Here is an 11,170-nt window from a genome sequence, read left to right as displayed (position 1 = left end):
TGGAAGTTTTACTAGTGGAAAAAAAACTTTTAAAATTGGTTATTTTTAACTTTTAAAATCGGTTCTCTAACCGACTTTGAAAGAGCCGAATTTAAAAGTTAGACTTTTAAAATCGGTTATTTAACTAATTTTAAAAGTTAACTTTTAAGATCAGTTGTTTTATAACCGATCTAGAAAGTCTTGGTTCCAAAAAAATAAAACTGGAATGGGCCGTTCCAAAATTGGAACGGGCCGTTCCAAGTTGTTAAAAAGGCCTAAAACTATCGTTTGGAACGGGTCGTTCCAGCATAGTTTGTCATGAGTTAAAACCTATCCAGAACGACCCGTTCTCCTTGCAGAACGGGTCGTTCTCCATGCAAAACCCTAAATTTGAAATTTATCAGAATAAACCAACAACGAAATTAGCCAGAATAAACCAATAACGAAAGTAGAGACACAAGAAGAGCATGAGAATGTTACCTTGATATATTAGTCTTGCAAAGAAAATGAAAAGTTGGAGACTTTAGATGAGAGCAAGAGGGAGTAAAAAAAGGAATGGAGGGAAAAATGAAAGAGAATGAGAATGGAGGGAAAGATAAAAGGTTTCTGACGATACTTTTAAAATCGGTTATCTAAGAACCAATTTTGTATAGTTACTTTTAAAATCGATTCTTAAATAACCGATTTTAAAAGTAACACTTTTAAGATCGGTTAAATTTTAACCGATCTTAAAAGTACTTTTAAGATCGGTTATTTTATGAACGATCTTAAAAGTTGTTTGATACAACTTTTAACCGATCTTAAAAGTACTTTTAAGATCGGTTATTTTATGACCGATCTTAAAAGTTATGTCTGATACAACTTTTAAGATCAGTTCTTTTGTAACCAATCTTAAAAGTTGTGTCAGACATACCTTTTAAGATCGGTCATAAAATAACCGATTTTAAAAATATTCATATTATTTACAAAATTGTCACCGCGTCACTTTTAAGATCGGTTACCTTTTAACCGATCTTAAAACTCCGATTTTAAATCCAATTTTTGCACTAGTGTTTCCTCCACAAACAAAACTTTTTGACCCAAAGACCAAAATGTTAATATAAGAAAAAGTTTAAGAATTAAAAATGAAAATCGGTAAAAAAAAAAAACTTAGGAACTGCAATTAGTAAAAAAAATTTATTCATTGACTTAAAAACGAAAGTTGACAATGATTTAAAGACTAAAACATATTTAATTTTAATTTTAAAATTCTAACTTTAAAATTTTGTGTTTGTGTTCTAGTTTCTTCACTCATAGTAACCCTTATCAATGGAGAATAATAGTGTTTGATGTCCTCTTATAATAATATGTTGAACCTAAGGTCGAATTGTGTCCGAGTTAGATCCTTAGTGTAAATAACTCTTGATTAGATTTAATTTATTTTAATTAAATAAATTAACCATAAGTTAGTAATAGTTAAATAAATTACACTATAATTTAGTAATAATCAAATAATATTTTAATTATTATTAATTTAATTTTTGTGTTCTTGAATGCTTAACTACATGTGTATATAATATTGTTGATTTTATATATGAGTTTTAACTAAACATAGTTCTATACTTAATTATCTTAATTTCTTATATATATTATAGTTGTTAGGATTGAATATTGATTGGTTGTGAAATCTTAGTTTTCCATTTTAGATTGAATACAATGTTTACACAATTAATATATAATTATTGTATTGAATCTTGAATTGTTGTTTAGACCGTTTGGAAGTGTGTGGGTGTGTGTATATATATATATATATATATAGGTTAAGTCTCATTTTAAATTTGATAAAAAATTTGGTTGACTACATTTCTTGTTGTTCTTTAGGTGGATATTTGATTGTGGTGAATTTGACGTACCGCTTTCATTTTGTGTACTTAGAGACCAATGTGAAATGTTGTCAAATTTAATATATTAGACTTTACCTTTATGTATTAATCAAGTATATAGAATTATCTTTTTGAAGGGGTAGGGTCACATCTTGTATTAGAAAGTGAGGTTGACACAATTTATGTCACATGAACACACTAAGGGATCATAGTTGGATGAACTATTTATGCACCACTACTAAATATGAAAATAAAGTGAAAGAATTTCTTCAGTTTGCATAAAAGAATGTTACAATAATAGAGAGTTCTATTGTCCTTACATGAATTGTTTCAATTTGAAAAAGCATTTAGTAGAGATTATATTAGAGCATGTTTTTTGAGATGAGTTTTTTACCCGTTATTTGGTACCTATATTATGATAGATGTTGACCACCCAATATAGAAAATGAACTTTCTATGTTACATGTTCACTACAATAAAAATACAAATTATCGACAGATAATCTCTAATGAATACAAATTCGTCGGAAAATTTCTATTGCCGACCAAAAAAAGAATTCATAAGAAAAGTTATATTATTGATGGATAATTTTCCACGGATACAAATCTGTCAGAAAATTTATATTTTCGATAGATAATTTTCGAAGGATACAAATCTGTTGAAAAATTTATATTTCTGACGGATATATCGGTCGATAATTTCTTACAGATATAAAACTGTTGAAAAATTTATATTTCCGATGGAAAAAAAAAATCGTAGGAAAAGTTATATTACTGATGCAATATTTTCGAAAAATTTATGTTTTTTGAAAATGTAAGAATTTTTTACGAAAATTCACAATCATATATTAAAAAAGATTAATAAAATTTTAAATATATATATACACAAAGAGAGAGAGAGAGAGAGAGAGAGAGAGAGAGAGGAGGAGGAGGAACCAAATGATTCAAAAAATAATTCTTGGTAAAGTTACTTCGCTCAATAACTCATGGTGTATGTTGAATTTCATTGATCTTAGTAAAAGTTACATCGGTGTTATTATAACCCTCCTCATATATATATATATATATATATATATATATATATATATATATATATATATATTTTATTGATATTTTTTAATATATAATTGTCAATTTTCGTAAAAAATTCTTACATTTTTGACATTATAAATTTTTCAGAAATATTACATTAATAATATAACTTTTCTTACGATTTTTTTTCATCGAAAATATAAATTTTTTGACAGATTTGTATTTATCGAAAATTATCCGTCGGAAATATAATTTTTTTGATAGATTTTTATCCGTAAAAAATTACTGGAAATATAAATTTTCTGACAGATTTGTATCCGTCGAAAATTATCCGTCGGTAATATAACTTTTCCTACGAATTTTTTTCGGTCAAAAATATAAATTTTCTGACAAATTTGTATCCGTCAGAAATTATCCGACGATAATTTGCATTTTTCTTGTAGTGTTAATGTATTATTTCCTCAAAATCCAAAATAAGGATCAAACGATATAATAAGGGAAATAACATAAAACTATTACTCCCACTAATCAAGAACATCAAAAGAACTTATAGTGCTCATGCTCTCAACTTGTCTTTTGAAAACAATGGACCTAATTCCCTTGGTTAAGGGATCAATTAACATGGACTTGTATCAACATTATGTACCACTATTGAACCATATTTCACAATATCTCTAATAGTTAGGTACTTCAACCCCAAGTTCTTAGATCCATTAAAAGTTTATTGTTCTTTGTATAGAACATTGAAACATTGTTATCACCCTCAAGTCATCACAAAAAAATGTGCCTAAGAGTCAATTTCCTATCATCATGTCACCCATTAAGATCTGAATCTATATACATCATAATCTCCAAGTAGTCAACTATTTTTTATACCAGCATGTACTTTTTAGTCCTTTACAAGTACCTCGTCACCTTTTTAGCAATTGTCCAATGATCAATCATAAGGTTTGCCTGATATCTACCAAGAACACCAATTATAAAGATAATGTCACGTCTAGTTCATACCTAAGCATATGTGAGGTTTCTCAAGGAACTCCTTAAAGGTCTATCATTGATTTTTGCTTGTTGTAGTATCCCATACATATTGGAATGAGAAGGATCCAAAGATTGTACAAGTATGAGATTGTATAGTTGAAGATGACTTATTAAAGGAATTAATTTGTACTACTTATACAAACAAGATGCATCTATTTTTTGGTAGATTATCCCATAAGAACTTCACAGTAAAGCATACTTGACTTGGAGTAATTTAGGAATTGGTGACCTCTTGGGAAGTTTCTCAAAAAGTGTGTAAGTAGAGACAAAACATATTGAAAAATCTTGTGTTAGTTTGCAGGATCAGTCGTTAATCCTAAAAGCAGACGAACATCTCAAAGAAAGCTATCCACGAAGGGTTCTAACCAACAAGGAATTATGTGAAGTGTTACCGTATTAAGTGTTGTGGAGTAGAGTTGTTGAGAGGTCAAATATGAGGAATGTTACACTTGCTCAACGCCATTCTTAGGACAATGATCATTATTAATCTTATCACATTTTATGACTAGAACATCTCCAAGTTTAAAAGTCTATATATTAAATCTCTTCAAGATTCAACCAACGCAAGCCTTTTGAGATAACCCAAGTATATGGTTTGATTTGTCTTTGTGAATCTCAAATCCCAAAAGGCCAAAACAAAAGAAGCATCACCAAGTCTTCCTTTGACAAATCACATGCTCCAATATTATGGATTTTCAATGGGAAAACTTAGATAACAATTGTATGTCATGACGACAAAAAAGGACCTAACCATGCTATTAATTAACCTTAGGCACCTCTCATCATGGATCTTGAGGTTAGACCTACACTATTTTTCCGTACAAATCAGCATTAAATGCCCAATGCTCATTATATTTGATCATATTTTTTAGTGAGTTTAATTATTATCAAATGAATCATAATATTAGTTTATTTTTGACAAAATAAAATTCACAATTGATTGTATCCCACAAAAATTTATGAGAAACTTCAACATCAATTTATTGAAATTAGTTTTTAAAACTAAATTATGAGGATGTTAAAATTATTTTGTCAAAAAACAATGTTCTTTTAAACACTAATTTCTAGGATTTATTTTTGAAAATAAGTAGATATTTTTGGATTTTAGTTTTCAAAACCAAAAATAAACACTTCCATTAGTAAGATTTTCTGCTAGAAATTAGTATGAAATTGATGAATATTTAAAGCAATAATATTGTTATCAAAAAACAAATAACACTTCCATGTTCCTCATCTTGTTATAGATGTGAGACTTTGATTATATCCTAACAATTAGGGATGACAAAAAAATAAGTACCCATATGTAATTGCGAATAAACTCCACTATATATCTTAAATGAATAACTAAATGGTTGCCCACTTAATAATGGAGTAAGGATTGATAGTAAGTTACTCGTACTTGTGGTGAGTACCCACACTTTAAAAATATTAAAAATATTTTAATTAAATATAAATTAATTTGGTCTAATTTAATTTTACGATAAATATGTATCATAATCATTTATTTTTAGTACAAATATATGTTACAACATTATTTTTTATATGCTTATTTAAAATTTTACATTTTAATAAATATTCGCAAATACATGTGGGTATATAAAAAATTCATGACTCTCCGATATTACTAGGAAGACTCTCCATAAATGAATCCATTATCGAAGATTTTCAATGACAGGGTCGGCCCAACATATTTTGAGGCCTAAAGCGAATTTTGGAGTTAGGTTTTTTTAAAATCAATAACAATAATTTATTTTAATTTTATTTAAAATCTAATTATCTAAACTTAGTAAACTAAACGTAACTTACATAAGACATAAAGATAACATAATTATTCTAATAAACTGTAAAATTAATTCTAATAAACGATTGAAACTAAAAAAAATAAAATAGTGAATTATTTGAATACCTTTTGCAGTTTCGGAAATTCCCCAGTTGTGTTTTTATGTTATATTATTGTAGAAATGTTTTTGTGTTATAATCGAGGTAATGGGGCAGATGAAATTATCAAGAGAGGGATTGAGAAAAGACAAAGGGAAAGAGGCAGGGAAAGAAAATGAAGAATACAATAAGTTTAGTCAGTAACGTTCATAATTTGGGGCTTAATTTAGTGGGAGAAGAAAAATTAATAGGAAAGTGGGAATGTTCATAATTTGGGACTTAATTTAGTGGGGGGAAGAAGAATTAATAGAAAAGTGGATAAATAACATTAAAAATTTGGGTCTGATTTAGCGGGAGAAGAGGAATTAATAAGAAAGTGAGCCTAGTTTAAAAATGAGAGAGTGACAAGAAAATTAACCGTCACCCATAAAAAAAAACTTTCTGCAAAAAAATTACAATATTAGAATTCCTTACAGTATTAGGCTTAGACAATGACTAACAAACCAAAGTTAGTATTTATACAATTAATTCATTAAGTTCTATAAGTAGAAAAAATATTTTTGGGACCTATTTTACACAGGGCTGACCAAAAATATTTTTGGGGCCTAAAACTAGGTCGTGGGTTGCTTTATGCTTGGGGTCAGCCCTGTTCAATGATACCACAGGGTTGATACACATCTCCACATTGAATGTATTATTGTTCACTTTGAATTTAAATCATCATAAATTTATTTTTAGTTATCACTCAAAATATTTCATACAATTGAAGAGATATTTATATGTTTATAAACTCATATTCCTTCTCTTATTCTATTGATGCGAGACTTTAATTGTATCTCAACGATTCTGAAAATCAATTAAAAAAAGGAAAGGGGAATGGGGATATAAAATTCCAGTTTATATTATAACGATTGGGTCCTAGCCATACAAACTGGGCAGGTGGAAAGCCCGGATGTAGGCCCATTATGGCAAACCATAATGAGATTCTTGAAACGAGGGACCGAAGGGAATGACTCACATTCATGGCAGAAGTGATACCCTGATGAGCAACAATCTATATCTTTGTTGTTTTTCCAAGATGATGATACCCATAAGGGTGCTTAACCCCTACCTACCAACGCACTCAATCATCTTTTCAAAAAAAGGAACACCTGCTGACACCTGGGATAATAGATTGCACTTTCGTACATACACCACTATTATTTGGTGAACCTGCACTTCTTAAAGACACTTTGTTCATTGCAATATATATATACCATGCTATGTGTCATCCCTTCGTGTGTTACCCTAACAAGTGCCAATTATTGAAATCTCACTAATTAAAGTTTCTTCATAACCTCATTTAGATATCGTGAACGTTTAGGACCTAGAAGAACAGCAAAGTTAATGTGTTTGTTTTTTCCTCCATGCGCTATATGTGCAAACTTTTTCATCACAATAAGAATGTTAAAGCTAAAGTGGGAATGAAACGAGTGTTAGATCTGCTTTACCCGGTACATGAAAGTTAACCAAGATTTGGTATCTGGGCCAAATTGTTAATGTAGCGTGGGGAAGTCAATTATGCAGCTTATTCTCTTGAGGGGCTCTACCTAATAATTGGACGGCAATGCTATTTAAGCAACATTTATACTATTAATCTTTCATATTTATCACATGTTAGATTTTATTTTTTTTCTGACTATATAGACCAAGTGTTATATTCAAGATAGTCAATATACTTACATATATACGTTTAGTTAATTTAATGGGATCCATATGTTCGATGTTTAATTTTCTTAGACTTTCTTAAAACCAAAATGTGTAATCTATAATATCATAATCTATAATATGTATATATAAAAGGATAGTCTAATTTAGTGTACATATTTTTTTACAAGATTTTATCTTTAAATGTTTAAATAATAAAAAATAATATTAAAAAATAATTATCCTAACAAACATAAAATTGGAGACTGGAATCTTAAGGTTTAATAAGGAATAAGCATAATACTAATTGATTTAATAAATATTGATAATTTTTAAATATATTTTTTACCCTTTATTTATTTTGGTAACCACACTTTCTTCTTTTAGTATTTTTTTGGTACATTCTTTCTTCTTTTAGTATAAGACAATTTATTTATTTTATTTTATTAATTTAAATAAAAAAATTATTATTTATCTAAAATAATTTTTTTTCAATTTTGTAACTTTCACGCACAATATTCACAAATTTCACTAGTATCTATATTAATAATAAAAGGAATTTTCTCATTTGATACTCATTTTTATCTTTTCTATTTTACCCTTAATAACTATACATGACCTCTGATAACCGTATAAATTATTTATACTTCTATGCTAATAATGAAAGGGGTTCTCTCATTTGGTTTTCATTTTTATCTTTCTCATTTTATCCTTAATAATAATACATAACCTCTAATAATCATATAAATTATAAGAATAAACTTATTATTGTTATTTAATACAGACACATTGTGTCTTTTTTCTCACCGGTTATTATAATGAGGATTTTGCTTAAAATGATACATGATCTAATTATCTAACTACCAATATCTAGTGTAAGTGGTAACTAACCCAGAAGACTACTAAAATAAGCATGTCATTTCAAAAACATGCGTAGTGAAAAGCATTTGTATACATCACGCGCAAAGCTGACTTTTGTTAGTTCCAACTCAATTCTGTGCCATTGAATATGACTTCTGATAAGTCCAATATGACATGATCTTTGAGCTGATAATAATTGAAAGCAAAAGAACTTGTATATATTCTCGATCGACCGTAGTAGCTTTGTCAACGTTCATATAGGGCGTTAAATCATAGTAAAAACCGTTTGTTACCAACTTAATTAAATGGAGTGTTATACATTTTACGTGAATGTTATGCATCACATTGATATAAACAAATTAATGCCATTTATACAGTACTTTATGCCTCTCCGTACATATACATTAATTGGAGAGTCCCTAGTGTATTCCACAAATTAAGTAAAGACGCCAATTTAAATTGTGCATGACAGGAGATCAAAATGAAGTTCCAGATTAATATTTCATTAACAAAAGAAATAAGACTGCCTAACAAGAAGGAGCTTTTAAAAAAATGAAAACAATCATAAAAGTTTAATTATCAAGCATTGAAGCTTAATTTACTTAATCGATTTTTTTAAAATATGTTTAATTGATTTTTAGTTTATCTTGATAATTAAAAACATTGCAAATTAAGACTCAAAAGTTGGACAAAACCCAAAAGCATTAAACTATTCCGTACACATTGCTTTGTTATAATGCAAATGGCAGTGTTGTTTTTATTCTTTGAGTGATATTTAATTCAAGAGTGCTAGCCTTGCCCCTCCATATAAGGACCCTCTTGGCCCTTCCCTTAGGTCATCTCACAAAGCTTTGCTCTTCTTAATTAGTCTTCTCTTTTCTTTCAATCTCTCAACATATTTCTCTCTTTCTCTAAATATCTACACTAATATCATCATGGAGAAAAAAACCCTCTTTAGGCTTCTTGTTATTCTTCTGGGTCTTTCCTACGTTGTTTTTGTTGCTGCTGTTCCTGCAACCAGTAAGTTTCAAGGGTTTGATGCAGAACCCTTATTGGTTTTGTTAATGTATTTATTGAGGATTAATTATGAATCTGATTCATCATGTTAAATTGTGAATTATAGGAAGCTCCATGATTGGGAAAATGGATCCTCTAGTGCAAGATCATCTGGCTAAGGTCCTCTCTCTCTCTCTCCTTTCAGATTCCTTTAATTTTTTCTCTCAAGGAAAGATATTCGTGCCACATATATGTCCCAGAAATTCCAAAAAAAAACAAACAAAAACAAAAGATCTATATAAGATAATTAACCTGGAAGGGGACATGGTCATGTCTTGTGCCCTAACTACTTGACAAAACCCGTTTTTTGTCTTTACTAATTAATAGTTGAAATTATTATCTTAAGAAAAAATAAAAAGAAAAAGTTCATAGCAAGATTCCAAGTTTTGATTTCCCTAAGAAATTATCCAATTCAACAAATTATAACCCAAATTATATATATGGCCGTTTCCCTTCTGTCATATCTACGCGGTTACTATTTCATCGGTAGCTGATAAGTGCTATTTTCTTTTTCTTTTTTCTTATGATAGATTATAGTAATGAATACTCTTGTCCAAGTCCAATCATTTATAGTAGTGATATGTTTTAACTTGCAGGAGGATCCAGTTATGGGGTTAATGAATAGCAAGGAAGACATGAAGGAAGGGATTGTAGAGAGTAGAATGATGGTGGATATTGTAGACTACCCTGGAACAAGACCAAATCCAGCCCATGATCCAAAATCTCCTGGAAAGCCTTAACTTAATGTATTGTATAATATGATCTTGGAAATCAGGGTTTTGGCTAGTTATTTAGTTACACCAGAAGTGTCTAGATGATATGGTTTGGGTTTGCCATGGTTTGAAATGTTGAAAATGTGTGTCTGTATGAAAAAGCTCTAATCTAAGATGTATCCTAGTTAAGTTGTTAGTTTAGCTTAAGTGCTTTGGTATTCTACATGTATGAGTCATAAAGAGGTACTGATTGATGATGATAATAGACCTTGATTTCCCTTATTAATGTGAACAAGCTGGATATTATGCTTAATCCTGAGTAACAATTAATGACACGTGGGTTAATTAATGCATAATATGTTGGGATAATTAGGGCAAGAGAAAAATTTATTAAGCCAACTAGAAGGGTAAGCTGCCAAAACTGAAACTTGTGTTACGAATTATATATGTATTTCACATTCTTATTTATCTTATGCACGTTAGATTAATTATATACAAATCTGGAATGAAATTCGTCAATTTAAAGGTTGTGCTGCGCAACAATATAATTAATCTGAGGAGGCTGCAACTATGTAATTGCATAATCACATTTCCGTTGTCTTGTGAATGAAAATTTTTAACAAAAAAATATTTTAGATTTTTGTATGAGGGTAAAAGTTGGAAAATGTTGCATAATAACCAAGTTTAACAATATAGGGTTATTTTAAGATTATGAAGATATCGGTGATGAAGATCAAGGCAAGTGTTCGAGTAAAGGAAGAGCTTATGAGAAGAAAGGGCTCCTCAATTGAGCTAAGAGTACCTAAGAAGAGAAGATTTAAAAGGGATGAGCTTATGATTGGACTAAGATCATCTATGAGAGGAAGAGTAAAGAAACCTAAAGGAGCATATTGATCAACATGTACATTCAACTCAAGCTAAAGTAATTAAGAAGAGTTAAAGATAGTACACTTGCATATTCAAGTGGAAAAGGCCCAACCTAGGGGACCTAAAAAATGCATCAATTTGGACAGTTTTTCTTATGGTACCTTAAGGTAGATTCAAAATGGATAATTAGAGTTAAAAG

The 11,170-nt window shown here is 29.3% G+C and overlaps 1 protein-coding gene across 1 annotated transcript; it reads left to right on the top strand.

Annotated features, from left to right (window-relative positions):
- Positions 1-9,133: 9,133 nt before the first annotated feature.
- On the top strand, positions 9,134-10,386 carry LOC109801715 (uncharacterized). The gene is made up of 3 exons (XM_020362825.3): positions 9,134-9,355; positions 9,459-9,511; positions 9,988-10,386. Exons 1-3 carry the CDS (start codon positions 9,271-9,273, stop codon positions 10,129-10,131), a joined length of 282 nt encoding a protein of 93 aa, XP_020218414.1. The 5' UTR covers positions 9,134-9,270; the 3' UTR covers positions 10,132-10,386.
- Positions 10,387-11,170: the final 784 nt, after the last annotated feature.

This window comes from Cajanus cajan, chromosome 4 (assembly GCF_000230855.2).
Source record: "Cajanus cajan strain Asha chromosome 4, NIPB_CcT2T_4, whole genome shotgun sequence".
NCBI lineage: Eukaryota > Viridiplantae > Streptophyta > Magnoliopsida > Fabales > Fabaceae > Cajanus > Cajanus cajan.
This window is presented reverse-complemented; position numbering and strand designations above follow the sequence as displayed.

Bases quoted from the DNA above. Each gene is read 5' to 3' on its own strand.
- LOC109801715 (XM_020362825.3), top strand. From the start codon at position 9,271: ATGGAGAAAAAAACCCTCTTTAGGCTTCTTGTTATTCTTCTGGGTCTT. The intron at 9,356-9,458 runs GTAAGTTTCAAG...TGTGAATTATAG, and splicing joins TGCTGCTGTTCCTGCAACCA to GAAGCTCCATGATTGGGAAA. The intron at 9,512-9,987 runs GTCCTCTCTCTC...TTTAACTTGCAG, and splicing joins TGCAAGATCATCTGGCTAAG to GAGGATCCAGTTATGGGGTT.